The 18,887-nt window shown below is 36.9% G+C and overlaps 2 protein-coding genes across 4 annotated transcripts in view; one reads left to right on the top strand and one right to left on the bottom strand.

Annotated features, from left to right (window-relative positions):
* KCNK13 (potassium two pore domain channel subfamily K member 13) overlaps positions 1-18,887 on the top strand; it is a 148,434-nt gene that overhangs the window by 98,929 nt on the left and 30,618 nt on the right. The gene's annotated exons all lie outside the window — the stretch shown is intronic.
* On the bottom strand, positions 1,893-12,161 carry LOC141556148 (zinc-alpha-2-glycoprotein-like). The gene is made up of 4 exons (XM_074289742.1): positions 12,009-12,161; positions 9,293-9,553; positions 8,490-8,768; positions 1,893-4,144 (listed from the first exon to the last, which is right to left on the bottom strand). Exons 1-4 carry the CDS (start codon positions 12,082-12,084, stop codon positions 3,864-3,866), a joined length of 897 nt encoding a protein of 298 aa, XP_074145843.1. The 5' UTR covers positions 12,085-12,161; the 3' UTR covers positions 1,893-3,863.

Raw genomic sequence — 18,887 nt, 5'->3', positions numbered from 1 at the left:
GTTGAGGTCCCCCACCAGAATAGTTTTGCTATCTATTTCTTCTTGTAACTAGCTTAAAATCTTCTTTAAGATTTTGTCTGCTCTACCACTTAGTGCATACATATTTAGTATTGTTACTTCATTATTTACGGTACTCTTGATTATTAAGATGTACTTTCCTTCTTTATCTTTTTTAATAAGATTTTTTAAAATTTTTGCTTTATCCTAGATCGAATTCTACCCCCTGTTTTATTTCCTTCAGCTGAAGAATAATAAATTCTATTCCAGTCTTTTACCTTTACTCTGTGTCTATCTGTATCAAATGTGTTTCTTGTAAACAACAAAGTTTTTTTAATCCACTCTGCTATTTGCTTCCATTTTATGGGAGAATTCATCCCATTCACATTCATAGTTATGATTACCAGATCTCTATTTCCCTCCATCCTATTTTCTCCCCTACATATACTTTTGTTCTTTCTTTCCATCCTGTCCTTAGTCATGTGTTTTTTAAATCCACCTCACCCACTATTCTATCTCCTATCAATCTTAGCACTTTTCATCCTTTTTTATATCACAATTTATTCATCTCAGGATTGTGATGAACAAGAGTAAGGCATTCCATATTATCCATGTCCCACAGGGCATATCATCTTCTATTTCCCCTCCTGTGACATATTTATTCTATTATTCCTAAAACCTCTGGAATCCTACTCTTTTCAGAACATTTTCCTAGTTGATCAGTATGATTACATACCTCATATTCTAGTTAGCCACAACCCGTTGATAATGAATTTTTAGTAATGCCTCTATTGAAAATCCATGTTTAGTAAGTAATAGAAAATTGGTCTCAGAGTCAGGAAGCACATAAATAGAAAACACTTATGTCAAAAAGAATTCTCATATTTTTTTATTGCTAGATGTCTTTTTCTTCATGTATAATGTCCTCATGAAGTTTCATTTGGATATATCTCTCCACTTGACCCTGAGTTTCAAAGCCTTGTGAAATTCAGAACTAGCAAATTTTTTCTGTGACGCTTAAAAGGGTCATAATCACTGAAGTTATTGATGTCTTTATGACTGTCTTTTTGTCTTCTACAACCTCATTCACTGTCATCAAGCTACTATTCTAAAATCTACTGCTGCTGCTACAATTCAGGTACAGCTGCTAATGGGACTTCTGGCTCATCCAGACTCAGAAGGTTACCATTTTAGAATACTTTTTTTGGTCTGAGATCAGGAAAGAATAAAGACTAATCACAAAACAGAAGAGTGGTCATATATTCATAGATATCTTAACCAAGGGAAACAAAGATGCTACATCTTCCCCACATGATCACATGACTTTTGGGACCAGATTTGTTGTGCATCATCACAGCTAGAGAGAAAAAGAACTTCCTTGATTTTGAGCAGCCTCAATTGTATACTCACTCAGTTTCAGCTCTGCAATCTCTGAGTTAAAATTCTTTCAACTCCACAACCAATTAGAAAATATTTACTCATTACATAGAACAAGCCCTTTCATCATATATGGCCAGAAAATTTTTTGCCCCAGAGTTCTACCTGGGAGACCAAAACCAAGCATATAATATCTAAACAGGCTCCATATACATACCAAGAAGAACAAATGCTCCCTGTGTACTATTTATCTAACATGCACTAGACTTTTTTTTTAAGTCTTTATTTCTTTATTTTTAGCAGTGATAACATATGACTTTGACTTAGGAATGCCATTTTGAGAGGTATGATAAATATATTTTGAAAAGGGATGATGCAGAGATATGAATTAAGAAGATATAATAATCCAGGCAAGAAATAATGAAATCTGCTAGCATAGCATATATATTTATGGAGAAATGTGGAAAAACATGACATGACTATTAATTGGGTTATAAGGAAAATTTTGAGATTGATTCAGAGACAAGGATTTTAATTCTGAGTGACTTAAAGGATCTACAGAAACAGTGAAATTAGTGATAAGAATTTTGGGGAAAACATAACAAATAAGAGTTTTGAATATGTTGAGTTTGAGATACTCAGTAGTCTTTTTTAAAAGTACACAAAAGGGCTGTGGAAAGACAATTATCATTTCTGAAATATTTTTTAAATTGTGAATTTAAAAACATAAATATTTTAACATACAAGGAACAAGGAAGTGGGTTATATAAAAAACTATGAATTTATATATAGTTTTAAAAAGAAATTTTATATATGTATATGTAAATATGTATCCCTTTTCTAATAATTTTAAGCTTTTATTAATAATCTTCCTTTTAATGTTTTACTACCCATTAACCCATCCTCCTCCCAAAAAAACAGGTAGAATTCCTCCCTTGTAACAAAAATGTTTCAGTAAGCAAGACAAATTAATAAATTTGCCATTTCTGAGAATGCATATCTGATTAAGTATGTCTGGTCTATGACCTCTCTATCAAGCAGTGAAATGTGCATTTTATCAGTCTTTTGAAATCATAATTTTACTGCTTTGGTCAAAGTTTTAAGATTGTTCAGCAGTTCTCAAGAGAAGAAACTTAGCTATCTATAGCCATATTTTTAAAAGTGTTCCAAATTATACCTTATTTGAAAAATGCAAATTAGAGCCATTCTCTGATTGTATCTCAGACTCATCAGAGTGACAAAAATGACAAAAAATTATAAATATTAAAGGGGCTATGGGAGGACAAGCTATGAGCTTGTGAATGGGTATATAATCATTCTGTAAAGTAATTTGGAATTACACATTAAAATTAATAAATAGTATATTCCTTTCAACCCAGATATGCCATTGCTAGGTCTGTCAAAGAAAGAGGAAAATGTCCTGTGTACAAAACGCTTGTACTAGCTTGTAATGAATGGGGGAGATGCTATAGCTGTGATATATCGCATGTACTTTCAGAGCCATTATATTATTATTTTACTTAAATGTTTTGTTCTCACAACATGGAAATAATCATCAAGTATTTGCAATGTAAAAACAAAACACATAAAATAAAACTAAACAAACAATCCTTCCCCCCCCCCAAAAAAAAAAGATAGAGCACAAATACCTGCTTATTAATTGGGGAATAACTAAACAAATGGTGATCTATTATTATAATGGAATTTGGCTTATGAAACACTGAATACCAATGAATTTGGTGAAATATGGCACTGATGTAGAGTAAAATGAGCAAAAGCAATTTATCTAAGGACCATAATAATAATGTGAGGAGAAAGAACTCTGAACAATCTAAACAAGCTTTCCCAGCTATGGGATATATGCAATTGGGATTCTTTAAACTGCCTTCAGCCCATTGTTGCCTACCATAGTAATCCTACATTCTTCCCTCACATTCCAATTAACCACAATATAAATGTGTGTATGCATGTGTGTATTTATGTTTATCATATGTATATTATGTATTTATTGAGAAATGTGCATTTGACAACACAGAGTTGGACTTAGTGTCAAGAAGACCTGGGTTGAAGGTTCTGCCCTTACCATAAACTGTGACTTTTGGGCAACTTACTTAACTCCTGCCTGCCCCACTGAGTCATCTTAAGTATTAAATTTAATTTCAATAAGTTATATTGTTGGGGGAAGTTTCCTCACTGAGATAAAATGAAACCACAGTCCAGGACTTCCCCTCAAAACTGATTTACACAATTTTACTTTGTTATACACTGATCTTTATTTCTTCATCTTGATGTTGTTTGTCTCCTATTGTAAGTTTTGACAGGGAGAGCCTAGGTATATTTAATTCTCTTTTCCAGACCTCCAAACTGTTGAATGAAGTGATGGTGATGTGGGAGGGGTTGTGATTAAGGTCTTTCTAGCTTCTCTCTCCCATCGTGGTTGATAGAGTGATAGGACTGAATCTGTAAGGCCCTGTCAATCTCTGACTTTCTTATTCCTCATCCCAGGCCACAATAAAGGCCTCAGGCAAGCTTTCATGAACCACACGACAGGAATAACTCTTTTTCTTTGGCAAAGGTACATTAACGGTTATCGAGACCTGATAAGGGCCATTTCCAATGATCTGGGTTTGTCCAACTTCTTTCTTCCGGATTTTTCCATCCTGAAGCCAATGCAATTCAATTTCTCTTGGATAAAAGTCATAGGCCAGGCACTCCAAAACCAAGTTTCCTCCAGGGGCTGAATAATGACTGAGATTCACCTTGGGGGGAACTATAAAAGAATAGAACAGGCAGCATGAATAGTAGAATTTTAACTCTACCTTACCCACTTATTCAACACTCCTACATTTCTTCCTAGACCCATTAAAAGAATTATCATGAATCTTCTAAAATCTCAGCCCTACCAATTAAATTATTACTGTATAAGAAAATTGTGCTAAGAATTAGGGATACAATAATAGGCAAAAAACAGTTCCTACTCTGAAGGATCTTACAAGATATTGGGGGAGATAACCTGCATGTAAATATGTACATAGTAAACTAATAGGAAATAATTAAAAGAGGGAAAGGAAGCATGTGGAATTAAGAGAAGCTGGAGAAAGCTTCCTATAGAAGATGGGATTTTAGTTGGGACTTAAAGGTAAATAAAGAATGGAGGAAGGAGATCCTTCCTTCCTTATCTGAGGAAAGAGCATTGCCTCTCTTCTCCAGGCTGCCCACTCTTCTAAAGTTCTACTGCTCTTTTTCTTCAAGTCTGTCACCCCTTCCATGAAGTCCACTGTGATTCTTCACTGCTCACCACATGTGATTCCAATTTCTCAGCTTCTTCATCAATGTCCCACCACCACCTAACAGCCTCCAAGTGTTGTCCCATCTCAAAATTCTTTTTTACTCCTTTCCACACCAACTCTCTATACTAATTCTAATTGCTTTCTAAACTAATTCATTGTTTTCTAAGCTAATTCATTGCTTTCAATGAAAATATACCGCAGAGAATATTCTCTATCTGTCTTTTTTTCTGCACCAATCCACCTTTATTCCATCTTCCTAAAGTTTATTATCAATGAATGTGCAGACATTAATTGATTCTCCCCAATACTCTTCTGGGCACTACAGTGAATATGGGAAAGTAAAAGATTTGATCAGTCACATTCAAGAAACAATCAGAAGACTATGGCTAACTTGTGTAGTAAAAATGAAAAGGACTTCAGAAAAGGAAAGGTTTAATGGGATTAGTTGAATTCCTAGATCAGTTATTTGGGATTTGAAATGGATCCTGAAAGATAAAGCAGCTATTTAGAAAAGTCAAAGAATGGAGTGAAAAATGGCATTTCAAGTAAGAGAAATGACATAGAGACCCAGAGCAAGAGTGATTATGTTGTGAATGAATATAAGACCTTGAAAATATCTTTTTGACTAGTGAATGTAGAGTTTGAGGATTAGTCCTCAAGAATAAGGTTTAATGAATGGAGTTTAAGCAATTGAATTTGGAGAATTAAGTTATATTATAGAAAGTACTGAAGGCCAAACAGAGGAGTTAGAATTTAAGATGATAAAAAGTTATTTGTAAGTTCTTGAACAGGTGTAATGAAAGTGGTGTTCTTTTTTATTTGTTTGTTTTGCTGAGGCAATTGGAGTGAAGTGACTTGCCCAGGGTCACACAGCCAGGAAGTGTTAAGTGTCTGAGGTCATTTTTGAACTCAGGTCCTCCTGACTTCAGGGATGGTGCTCTATCCACTGTGCCACCTAGCTACCCCTGAAAGTGATATTCTAATATCATGATTTGGGTAATGATGTCCGAGACAAATTTGAAAGGAAGAGAAAATGAAGCTTTCCTGGAATGCAGTTACAGTTATCTCTTCCACATTGCAACTTTTCCCACAATGGTTTTTGATATATCTTGTTAGCATAAGAAATTAAATGGAAATTTTGGGGGAGTTTTGCAGAAGCTACAGAGTAAACAAAAAAGCCAGCAGATGACACAGAAAGTTTAGAAACTCAGAAATAATAAAACATGTAGATAGAATTATATAATATCAACATATTTTATCTTTTAATACCATAATTCAAACTTCTTTAGTACAAAAGGAGGGTCAAAAATTTTACATGGATTTTCCCAATTGCAGGGCCCATACTTCTAACCCCCAAGATGTGAAAGTTATAATACTATAGGTGTATAGCCATCAGACCTAAAATAAAACCCCATAGACCTTTACACTTAGTTCTTAAAGGATGATATGATCCAACTAATACCTTGACAATAATCTCTTCTTTATGATTGACATGTTATTTATAATCTCTACTTGTAGGGATAAAGAACCCTCTATATCTTTTGAATATTTCTAATTGTTAAGATGGTGGAACAATGAATTAAAATTTCATAAGTTCAAATCTGGCCTCAGACACTAGCTATGCAACTGTGAGCAAGTCACTTTAAACTCTGCCTCAATTCCTAATCTATAAAATAAGCTGGGGAAGGAAATGCCAAAAAAAGTTATCTTTGCAAAAAAAAAAAAAATATATATATATATATATATATATATATCCAAGTGCAGTCACAAAGAGTCAGCCAGATTGAAAAACAACTCAATAACAATTTTAAAGATAACTTTTCCTTGTATTGAACCAAAAATCTGCCTCCAATAACTTTCAGATATCCATTGCTTCTAGATCTCAAGTGATTAGGAAAGAGAAGAAACTGTACCCAAGGTATTAATTTGAAAGAAAATCAATAGAATGTAATAATTCATCCAGTGTAGAGGATTACAGAGAGTGTTGATAATAACCTCATGGAATCCAGTTAATCCAAATAATTAATGGTTCTTTTATTTTTTGCTTTAAACCTTTGATTTTATTAGCATGGGCAATTCCCTTTCTCAATTCAGGTAGGTGACTCTTTTGCATATTATAGTCTTAGATATTTGCCCAGAGCCATTGAGAGATTCTGGGACTTTCCCGAGATGACTCAACCAGTCAGTCAGAGGTGGAACCTGTAAGTCTTCCTGACTTTGAAGTTTGTACTCTATTCCCTAATCATATGATGCCACTTGTTTTTTCTTGTATTTCACCCATTGTGCAATAGAAGCTTTCCAGAAAAGAGTACTCTGTCCCACAATTGCAACAGAGTCAAAACTTAGGGACTGTTCTGAGACATTCCCTTGATTTGCCTTGACTTTCCACAATGACACAAAATTCTAGAAGAGATCCACCTATCCTGAGAATAAAATTTCAAATCACCCCTCATTGGGAAGCAATCCCACAATCACAAAACTTTTGGCTCCCTGTTCCCCTTCAGATCAAATATAAATGCCTCTATTTGTTATTTAAAGCTCTTTACCACCCGGCCTATTTCTTCCTCTCTAGCCTTATTGCAAATTGCTTTCCACATATTTTATAGTCTAATTATATTGGCCTTTTTGCTGTTCCTCATGACATTATAGTCAGGATTGTCATTGGTCGGTCCTTTTTGGAAATAAAGAAAACGGGAACAACACTGCTCCCAACTCTTGTCTCCTTATCTTTGTATTGTCTGATTTCATGCTTGGAATGCCCTTCCTCCTTATCCGTACCCCCAGAATTCCTGGTTTCTTTCAAGATTACTCTGACCTTCTACATGATGTCTTCCTGCAAAATGTCTTGTACTTCAAGGTCATCCTTGTATCTAGTTACTTTATGTATATATTTTCTATATATATAAACATACCTCTGTGTGTCCGTATCTTTCTCTGAGAATCTGTGCTCACTTGTGGTAGGGACTGTTTAGTTTTGTCTTGCACAGAAAGTGTTATAGCAGAAATGTAATAAATGCTTATGGTGACTCTCCCTTACTCTTCCCCTCTGACAGGCTGCTGCCTCCATGGTCTCAGGTTTAGGACTGGTAGCCGAAGTACTGCTTAGTCTCCCTAAAATGCTTAATCTCCCTATCCGTCAACATTTTTAGTCGTAAACAAGGAGGTTGAAATGGATAATTTCTACCATGCTTTTGAGTTTTCATATTAAATGGTATTCTAGTTCTAATCTCAATATCCTAGTTGGATCATTCCAGACCAGTTATGCTCAAACAATATACCCTTCTGTGTAATTCTGTGTGAGAGAGAAACTGGGGAAATTCTCTGCAATAAGAAAACATCTAGCTGTGTCAACAGATCAGACAATCCTTAAGTAATTAGTTTCTCTGTATTGATGGGAACCAAATCATGAAGAGGCTCCCTTAGGCACATCTTGCCATGAATAAGCAGGAAATTCAGATGGGCAACAGCCTGATATGTGAGCTTTAATTATACTCCCAACAAGTCCTAATGATTAAATCCCCAACCCTAAGACTTAACCCCTACTCTAGCCTTCCACTTTAGGGACTAGGAATATTTTTCAATCATTTCTAACAGAGCTTAGGAGAGCTCAGGAGTAAGTCATACCTCATTTTCAAGCAGCTTTGTCTCCTGGTTATTGTAAGTGGAAAGGGGAGGAGAGAACTGTTGGCTAGTGGGCATAGTTTCATTTTGGGAGCGTGCATAGCTATTCTACTGGAAGTGTTTTCAGGTGTTCCTAGTCTTTAAGGTGGTTTTCTTCCCTTGAACTGTATATGGTGAGTAGAAAAACATGAGAGAGATAGGTACTTAGCTGGCGCAGATAAGCTTTCCCAAGTTCCAGGTATGTTCGTAGTGTCCCAGTACACTCTTCCTCCAGATAGGCTTTGGCTCGATACACAGCACCTGGATCTGCCTCCCACCTTTGCTTGATCACGTCAGCTGCAGGATCCAAGGGGATCCAGGCTGGTATCTCAGTGGTATTGAACTCGATGAAGTCTCGTCCATCATACTGACACTTCCAGAATCCCTTTGTGAGATTATCACCACAAAGTTGACAACCAAAACGCCCCTGAAAGATATGGGATGCTGGAAAAATCCCAGTCCCAGATATGTTCAAGGATCTGTAGTGCACCAAAATGTACTATTTTTGTTTACTCTCCCTCCTGGAGGATCTCCGACCCATTAATTAAGAAAGGTTTAGCAGCTAAGGCTGCTTCCAGACAAGAAGCAAATTCTAGAAAGGCAATAGTTCTAGCACAAGGATTCTCAACTGGATTTCCCGCTAGCTTTGGGGAACTCCTGGACTTGTTTTTTTGTTTTGTTTTGTTTTAGTATTTTGAAAACTATAATATAATTGGTTTTCCTTGTAATCCTATGTATTTTACTTAACACTTTTAAAAACATGATTCTAAAAAGATGTCCATAGGCTTTGCCTCTCAGCCAAAGAGATCCATGACACAAAAAAGGTATAAATTCCTATCTTGTACCTTTCTGAAAGTGGTGTTAACCAAATCCCCAGTTTAGGAGCCAGGAGTGTTGGTCCCTCAAACCTCTCCTAGGAAGTGAGCCCCTAGACCCAGGGTCTTTTTACCACTGATGAACCAACTCACCTTTCCCGTCATTGTAATAGTCTGTAATGTTTTGCATGTTCTCTAAGACAAAATCTTCCCTTCTCTTCTGTAGCTGACTCTCCTTCTCCCAGTCATTCATCCCCTCTACTTTGTCCCACGGTGACAGAGGTATTGCTTTCTGGCTTTTGCTTTCATATTGGTAGAAGGCTTGGCCATTGAGGTAACCAGTGTTTGTGAAGCTGAACTCTTCTGGCCCGGGATGTGACAGGGCTGTGTCTTGGTAGGTCAGAGTGTAACACCCTGGGAGAAATATAGGAAGAACTGGAGTGAGACAGATTAGTGCTAATACTCCAAACAGGGACCTTGTTCACTAAGGGGTAGAAGAGGCAGGGATGGGATAAGGGATGAGGGGCTAACTGAAAATGGCTCTGGTCACTGGGGCCCACAGCATCCCTTTTTTCAGTCTGACCTTCGTCCAGCAGCTTTGGCCCTCCCGTTACCAATTATTCTTCTCTCCCTTGATCACATTTGTAATATGTCTGGGATTTTAAGAGTGACAAATTGGTCCCAGAGGAGGTTAACCAAGGTGGTAAGGATACTCAGAACTTTGTGACAAGAAGGCCACTTGAAGGAATCCTCTTGAGAAGAGAAGGAAATAAAGGTAGGGTAAGAGAGAAGGTGAATAGGGATATGATAGCTATTTTTAAATATTTGAAAAATATATGAAAAAGTAGATTTTCTCTATGTCCTTCCTGAAGTATAGTCATTAGTTGAAATTATAGGAAAGCAGTTTTCAACTGGAAAAGGAAGGAAGAGTTTCCTCTTGAGTTCTCTGGAAATGGGCTGGGATGCTTCCTGAGAGAGTGAACTTTTCATTCATTAGACAAGCAGACAGAGGATGACCACTTGTGCAAAGGGTATTATTACTCTAAATAGAAGGTTGAACTAGATTTTCTCTAAAGTTGTTTTCAACTTTGGGGTTCTATTAAATTTGTATACTTAGGGTCCCCTACCCTGTCTCTCTGTGTAATGGCTTTAATATGTTTAACATGATTGTACATGTATAGTCTATATTAGAGTGTTTGCCATCTAAAGGAAAAGGAAGGAAAGAAAGAGAAGGAGAAAAATTTGGAGCTGCAAATCTTATAAAGATGAATACTGAAAACTATCTTTACATATAATTGGAAAAAATAAAATGCTATTAAATAAAACAAATAAACAGACCTTGGACAGTAAGCCATCCCAATATCATTACTTATATTTTACAAAGGAGATGATACTGATGATCTGAAAGGTTGATTCCTTTCCTACAATGCTCTCCTCTTCTCTCTTCTTACTTCTAGCTTCCTTTCTTCTCATTGGAGAAAATACTCCACTAATTATATTGATTCAATAGCCTCTCATACCTTAAAAAGCATGTTGCTTTCTGCTTAGCATTTGTCCAATCTACAAGGCTTTGGAAGAAAGGCATAAAGTTGGGAAATGGAGGGTTTTGTGTGAGAAACAGTATGAAAGCCAGTTTTGCTGCATAGACTGGAGTGTCAAAGAAAGTCATGTACAATAAGACTGGGAAAGTAGGCTTGAGTTAGGTTGTGGAAGATCTGAAATGCCAAACAGGAGTTTGGACCCCTCACAAAACCACTCACATATATCATCAATCATATATACGAAATGAGAAACCAAGATGTCGTGGAAACACGTAAAGGTCAAGAGACACAAGTTTATATATTCTTGTTTCCTTTTCTTCCAATAAAATGAAAACTATTTGAAGACAGGGACTGTTGTGCCTCAGACTTCCATAACCAAAATACTCTGGACATAAATAGCTGGACAAACTAGGTGACTTGATATTAGATATATAGGCCCAAATTTTCCCTCTCTCACAAATTCTAGGTTCAAGGACAAAATCCTACTGCATACATTGTGTCTGTTATACTGCCTTGGAAGAGACCTTATGTCTCCTAAAAGGCCTCAGTCCTTCTCATGTCATTATTAGTCTGTCTCTAATGTCCCTGGTCTCAAGCAATGGTATTTTTCTGTCCCTTTATTTCCTGTGTTTGAGTAGGGTGGATGAAGAGTCTAGAAACATGATGGAAATTCTTCAGGAACAATGAAGCAGGTATTCCTATTGCCTTGTTAAAGTGTGTGTATTTGTCTGTCTGTTTCCCTGACTAAGCAACCTGTTGTTTGTGCAATTCTGCTTTACTTAAATCTAATTTATGCATTAATCAATTTATGTGCAACTCAAGACATCAGTCCTCTCTGAAAACAAAGGATGAACAATAGCAATCGCTTGCTATCTGTACTTTCTCCAGGGGATGAAGAAAGAAAGACCTCAGGACCTAGGAGACACTGACCTATTGCCAAAATGGCTTATGAGAAACAGGTCCCTCCCTTTCTTTCTTCTTTTACTTCCATCACTTGTTTCTTCTTCTTTAGCTCTCCTGCTCCTTATATATTTCCTCCATAATATTCCAAGGCAGAACAAGCAGTGATTATTTACAGAGTCCTTTTCTAACTCTGAGGTTCTTCAACTGGAAAACACCTCAAGGGCCAAATAGTTCCAATTCTTCTACTTTTCAGATAAAGAAATGTAGCTTAGAGAGGCTAAGTGACATCCCTACAAATGGCAGTAGCAGAGTTGGGATTCACACTCAGATTCTCCAAAGTCCAAATTTAGCCTTCTCATAACTCCTCTGTGGTAGTGTTCTAGCCCTCTCCACCAAAGCAGCTTTTTCCCATTTGCTCTACTCACGGGCTCCTGATTTCTTTGACATTGTGGTGTCCATAAATAACAGCAGGATAAATACGGTGGTCAGGGTCCCCATCATTCCAGTTTTGGAGATATATTTGATTAAGGATCAGATTCAGCACAGATTTGGCTCAGGTTTTCTTTTGTGTCATGTTCTAGGCTGATGGACCCAACTCAGGAGAGGATAATTCAATGGCCAATGAGAGTTTCAGGGTAGAGTCCACCCCCTGAGTATTGGAAATAAGACAAATAGATATTGAAAATAGGCCAAAAAACAAGCAGACAAAGCAGGCTGAATTCCAAGAGCAGTTTGTTCAAAAAAAGAACTGGGGATTTAATGTACAATGCAGTTGTCTTCACAAAGCCTAATTAGGCCAGGTAACCCTATATATAATGTCTAGGTCAGGGGTTCTCTGGCCTGCGGGCCAGATGTGGCCCACTGAGGAAGTTTATGCGGTCCTCAGGCAAATGGGCTGAGGGCGGAGACAGAGTGTGAGCTTTTGTTTTACTATAGTCCGGCCCTCCAACAGTCTGAGGGACAGTGAACTGGCCCCCTATTTTAAAAATTTGAGGACCACCGGTCTAGATGGAAGGAAAGGGTTCTACCACGGGGACTATGAGGGATATTGTGTCCAGTTAGAAATGCCACATTTTAGGAGAGGCCTGACAAGCTGAAATGCTTCTAGAGGAGGGAAACCAGAAAAGTGAGCAGATCAGAAATCAAGAATGTCCGTTGAAAGCAGCATATTTTTGGAGAGTTAGACACAAGAAGGACATAGTGACTCTCTTCAAATATCTAAAATGCCATTGTATGAAGGAGGGAATAGACTCATTCTCTGTTGTACCAGGGTAGAAGTAGACACAGAGGTTAGAATTCAAGTAGAAGTAACAGGACATTTTAAATGGGACATCCTACCAAGGAGAGCTGTCCAAATGGAACATTGTCACTAGGCATTCCTAACTACTCTACTAACACTTTAAAAGAGAAGTTATGGGCAGTAGGTGATACAGTAGATAGGGCACTGGGCCTGGAACCAGGAAAACTCATCTTCCTGAGTTCAAATCTGGCCTCACACTTACTAGCTATTTTACCCTGAGCAAGTCATTTAACCCCGTTTACCTTAGTTTCCTCATCTGTAAAATGAGTGGAAAAGGAAATAGCAAACCATTTTAGCATCTTTACTAAGAAAACTCCAACATGAGGACACAGAAACCACACATGGCTGAAATGACTGAATAACAACAAAAGAATTTTGTTTATAGAGAGAATTCATCTGCAGATAGGTGGAGTCCTAAAAATTCTTCCTATTGATAGATTAACTGGATGATCAAAAGTATTCAAATTTGAAAAAAATTAAATCAATTATTTCCCTGCAGCAGTATAGGCCTGTAGATATGCCAACAAAGTTTAGCCAAACTAAAGGGCTGAGACAGGACCAGGTACTTGCAGTATTACAATATGAAGGCACCACAGTCACTGTCATTATTTTGTCTGGCTACATCCATTGAACTCTGGAAATCTAATGAGTAGCTAACTTAGGGATAAGAGGTTGAGTACTGTTGTTCTAGAGTCTCTATCAGTATCTTCATAAAAAAATCAACCAATTGGCTGCATTATCCTTTAAAATAGAGATTTACTATTCATTTTTTAATATTGATGTCACAGTATTAATTGTGCTTTTAATCTTGCTTCACATTGCATCAATTCATAGCTCTTCCATGTCTTTTTGAAATATCTGTTTCCTAATTTCTTACATCATAATAGTATTCTATCACATCATAAGTTATTTAGCCATTCTTCAACCAATGAGAGCCTCCTTATTTTCCAGCTTTTGGATTTTTTTTTTTACCACCAAAGAGCTGCTATAAATATTTTTGTATGCACAGGACACTTTCCTCTTTCTTTGATCTCTTTGGGGCATAGACTTATCTGGGACAAATACATTATTAATTTTGTGTATAATTCAAAATTGCTTTCCAGAATGCTTCTACATTCTCACATGTTCACCAGCTATGTGTCAATGTACATGTTTTCTAATATACCCTTCAAAATTCATCATTTTATTTTTCCTCATCTTTGCTACAATCATTGGCAAATTTTTTATCTTTGCCACACTGACGAGTATGAGGTAAAATTTCAGAATTGCTTTATTTTGTGTTTTTATGATTAGTAATGATTTGGAACATGGCTGTAGGTGGCACAAGTTTCTAGCCTGATGATATACCTAGATCAATTTGGAATTGTTCTTTTGCTTATAAATTTCAATCAGTTCTTAATTTATCTTGAAGATGAATACAGGGGAGTCAATACATTTATATATAAAGATTTTTTTTACCTTTTCTGTGGTATAGACTATTTTTGGCATTTTGGTGAAATCTGTGGACCCCTTATGAAATAATATTTCTTGCCTACTTTTATAATTAAATAAAAGGCTAAAATTTCCATTTAAGTTCATGGAACCCCTGAAATTCTTCTTGGAGTCTATGGATCACAGATTAAGAATAACTGATTTAGAAAGAGAAGAAGGCACTAGGCTAAGTTTTGAAGAAGGAATGTTTGTGGTTTGAAGACATGGCTGGCAAGACACTAATGATGATCAAGTAAAGAAGATTAAGTAGCAACCATCATCTCTGTAAAAGAAGAACCAATAGGGCTATTTCCCTTATTGGGGAAAATGTTAGAAAACTCCTCTCAGGGTTCTTGGACAAGGCATTTATTCACCCAAGGCAATGTTTTTTGTGACATCCTCAGAGAGAATTAATATTACTACCTAATAAGAGGTAGTATTATTATAAAGTATTGTATTTTAAAGTTTGCAAAGAATTTTCCATACATTATCTCATTTGATCCTGATGGCATTTGTATCAAATCAGACCTATTTTGTCCCAATTTTATAGATGAGGAAATAGAATCTGAACAAAATTAAGTGACTTACACAAGATTATAGCGCTAATAAGTATATGAGACATTTGAACTCAGATTTTCCTGACTCCAAACCCAACACCACTTTTATACTACACCTCTTAACTGATCAATAATGAAAACTTAATGCCAAAGAATTATGAAAATTATCAGTGGAAGAAATATTGAGAGGCCTGGTGAGCTTCCTTTGTACCCTAAATGACTAAGAACAATTCCAAAATGTCTGGAAGCAGGTGTTGTGGAGATTGGATATTCTACTTGACTCTTTTTCTTCCTTAGCCCCATTCATTATTTTTGGGGTTAGAAAAGAGCAGTAGTCAAATGTTCCAAATTGCTGTCCATGCAACAATCAGGTCACATTCTGCTCCACTCAAGCATATCTGCTCAATTGACCCAGCCATGGAGAGCAGGAGAAGATAGAAACATATTACATGGCTTATCCAGGTTACTAGATTAGCCTTGGCTCAATGCATAGCACCTGGATCTGCCTCCCACTTCTGTTTAATCATGTCATCTGCAGGGTGCAATATTTCCTTCTTGAACTTACTTTAGCTTTGAACTTCCATCATATTTATATCTCCAGAATTCCTTGGTGATGCCGTCTAAGCATGGTTCACAGCCAAACTGCCATGAAGATATAGAACACTGGAACTCTTAAGACCTCAGTTTGGTGATCTCTCTGGTATACAATGTTTTTAAATCTGATTTGATTTTACCACTATCTCTATTTATTCTTAATCATGGGCTATGTCCAGATACTCTACTAAGAGAAAAGGATGTTTTCTTAAAGTTAAAATGCTCAATGCACTCATATTTCAAAAAGGGAGTAGTCCTATTTAGGGCAATATTTTGCATCTTTCTGAATCTTATGCAATCCATGATCTCTGTGTAGAAATAGAATGCAAAGATGAGTCTTGAGGAGGATAGGAATTAGAGGAAGAAATAACTTTGTCATTATTTATCTCCAACCTACTCATTTACAGATAGGGAGATGATTTTCCTAAGTTTTTTTAGGATTGTAAATAACAACCACTGTTCATTACTCCCAAAGAGTCATACTTGATTTTGTATTTTTGTGAATTAGAAAATCAGTTATTGAATAATTTGTAATTAATATAGATGATAGAAAAAGGGGGGGGGAAGGTGAAAGAAAGAGAGGAAGATTAGAAGATATTCAAGTTGAGTCCCAGCCTCTGAAATTTAGCCCTACCCTTTTCCTCTCATTCTGATTATATTTCTGGCAGGGTAACTAGGGTACAAAGAGCATGGAATTTGCCTTTCATGATGTCTACCTCAGAGGATTCAGCATTTACCTTCTAGGTTCCAATTTCCCTACTTTAGATGTTCAAGCATACCCCTGAGCTTTGGAGTGATCCCCAACATGGATATAAATGGGACTTTAGTACACTAAACTCCTTCCCTCCCTCATATAATCTTTGTATTCTCTGAGAAGTGGCATTAAGGGCCTAGAAGGCTGACAAAACCGGCTGACTCCTGGCTTTCACCTTAGGAGGAACACCCTTTCCCGCATCCCAACACGACTCCTTGCCTCCTAATATAAATATAATCACAGTCATATTGCACAGCCCTGGAGGAGATCCAGGGTCGTATGAAGTTGCTCCAACTTTCCCCCTGTCATTCCTGTTGTTCTCCCACACCTAGTTTTCCCAGTCCCAGCATCAGTGCTTTTCTAATATCTGTATTTCCATCTTCATTCCCTTTATTGTGACCATAGGGTTAGTAGAGAATCTAGAGAAAGGAGAGCAATTCCTTAAGAATAAATTAGCATGTGTTCCCCATATGATTTTTAAGGGGTATTGGAGGAGCAATGCTTTGAGCACTTAAAAAACCTATGATCTGATATTTTGGTGACATCATGGTGACTTTTGGGGAATCCTCCTTTTTACTCCCTTCTTTAATTCCTTCTTTCCTTACTCTCTATCTCTCCCATTTCTTTGTCTTATTTCTCTTAGCAGAAATTAACAGACACTTGTAGCAAAGGCAAATATTTTTGAGAGTCCTGTCCAACCTTTGAGTTTCCTCTCTCTATAGCAGTGGTATCAAATTTAAATAAAAACAAGGGCCCTTAATCCATTTGTAAGGATCTCTGAAGATTGCATGTTAACTTTCTTTTAAAATGTAATAATATCTGTGTTTTGTTATACTTTATTTTATTAAATACTTCTGAATTGCATTTTAATCTGGCTCTGGTTTCACTGGAGATAGTTGGGGGGGAGGTGGAAGGTGGAAACTTGGACCTAAACAGGCTAAATGTCTTGTCCCAGTTTGCACGGTATGGCAGAGCCAGAATAAGAACCCAAATTCTCTGATCTCTAATTCAATTTATACCTCTCACTCTCTGATTACACTCCACCTCTTTAACTCCCAAACCCAACCAATAGTTCTTTCCATTTGCTCTATTCACAGGCTCCTGCTTCCTTGTACACCGTGGCCTATAAAGCAATAATAGGAGAACAGCAATCGAGTCCCAACATACCAAACTTAGAAATTTATTTTGTCCAGAGATCAAATTTAGTAAAGATTTAATGAAGTTGTTGTGGCTTTTTTTTTTTTTTTTTTGCTATATTAAGTCCAATTAAACTCATCTCAAAAGATGACAGTCCAAAGACCAGAGAGAGTTTTAGAATGGAATCTACCCTCTGGATACTGAAAGAGAAACAACAGAACTTAGGATTTAAAAAAAAAATGAACCAGATGTTTCCTAAGAGCAGTTCATGGTTTTAAAAATATTTTTAGTTTTTATTTATCTGGGTATTTTAGTGGACAGCAAATTCTAGGTCTTTGTGACCCCATTTGAACTTGGCAAAGATACTGGAGGGGTTTGCTATTTCCTTTCCCAGATTATTTTAAAGATGAGGAAATTGAGGAAAATAGGATTTCATGACTTGCCCAAGGTCATACAACTAGTAAATGTTCAGGTCTTCCTCATTGTGCCCTAGCTGCCCATTAAGCCAAAACTGCCATTCACAATAACAAACCAAAGAAAGCCAAACTTTGCACAGCATTGTGATGATTGAACATTGTCTAGTGTGTAGATGAAGGGACTTGGGGTACAATTCTGCATTCTGCCTGATCCATACCATATGTGGGATATTGTGCCTAATTCTAAATGCTGCATTTTAGGGAGGATATTGGCAAGTTTGAATGTTTCTAGAAGAGGGAGAGGAGAACAGAAACAAGGAAAAATCAGTTAAAAGAACAGAGAATATTTACTCTAGAAAGAGAACAAAATGCTTTCAAATACTGAAAGATTTTCATGAGGAAGAAGGAATAGACTCATTGCATAGCTCCAGCGATAATGTTCATCCTTTGTTCTCAAAGAAGATCCAATGACATCACAAAAATGATAACTTAAAACAACTGCCCAGAGGGCAGAAGTAAGCCCAGAGTTCAGATCTCAGAAGTAATAGGGAAATAAATTTAAAATGGAAGGAGAGTCTTCTAGAAATGTACTGGGGGAGAAGGGGGGAGGCTGAGGCAGACAATGAGTTTTCTCTATTAAAAGCCTCCCAAGAGGAGGTTATATAATATTTGCTTCAAATTGAGATTAGATTAGAGAACATTTGAGGTTTCCTCCATCTCTGAGGTCTCTGGGGGCATCCAAATATACTTATGAGGAATATGTGATGAATATGTGGTCCATGGGATACACAGCCATGGCCGGGTGCTGACTGAGGATGGCTAACCCTAGAATTGGACCCCTAATGTGCAGGGATGGGAGAGGAGGCACTATCCTAATGACAAGAGAGCATGTCTGAAACCCAGTGTTGTAGTACCATTGTGAGGAATCCTGTCCTTTTGTGTCCTACCAGAAACGATAGATGTAGGAAGTAAGGAGATGTGGTGGTCAATGTCCTAAACAAGGGATTTGCTTTCTTGCCCCAAGGGCCCTATGGTAGAAAGAAGCTAAACTAGTTGGCTCTTCCCCATTTGGAGAA

This window comes from Sminthopsis crassicaudata, chromosome 2, assembly GCF_048593235.1.
Source record: "Sminthopsis crassicaudata isolate SCR6 chromosome 2, ASM4859323v1, whole genome shotgun sequence".
In the NCBI taxonomy this organism is placed as follows: Eukaryota; Metazoa; Chordata; class Mammalia; order Dasyuromorphia; family Dasyuridae; genus Sminthopsis; species Sminthopsis crassicaudata.
Note: the sequence above shows the minus strand (reverse complement) of the source record. Positions and strands in the feature narration are given on the sequence as shown.

What these genes read in the sequence shown, in the direction of transcription:
- LOC141556148 (XM_074289742.1), bottom strand. Translation starts at nt 12,084, where the DNA reads ATGATGGGGACCCTGACCACCGTATTTATCCTGCTGTTATTTATGGAC. An exon ending in CTATTACAATGACGGGAAAG is followed by an intron (nt 8,769 to 9,292) that starts GTGAGTTGGTTC and finishes GGATTTTTCCAG; the next exon opens with CATCCCATATCTTTCAGGGG. An exon ending in AGCTTATCTGCGCCAGCTAA is followed by an intron (nt 4,145 to 8,489) that starts GTACCTATCTCT and finishes ATTCTTTTATAG; the next exon opens with TTCCCCCCAAGGTGAATCTC.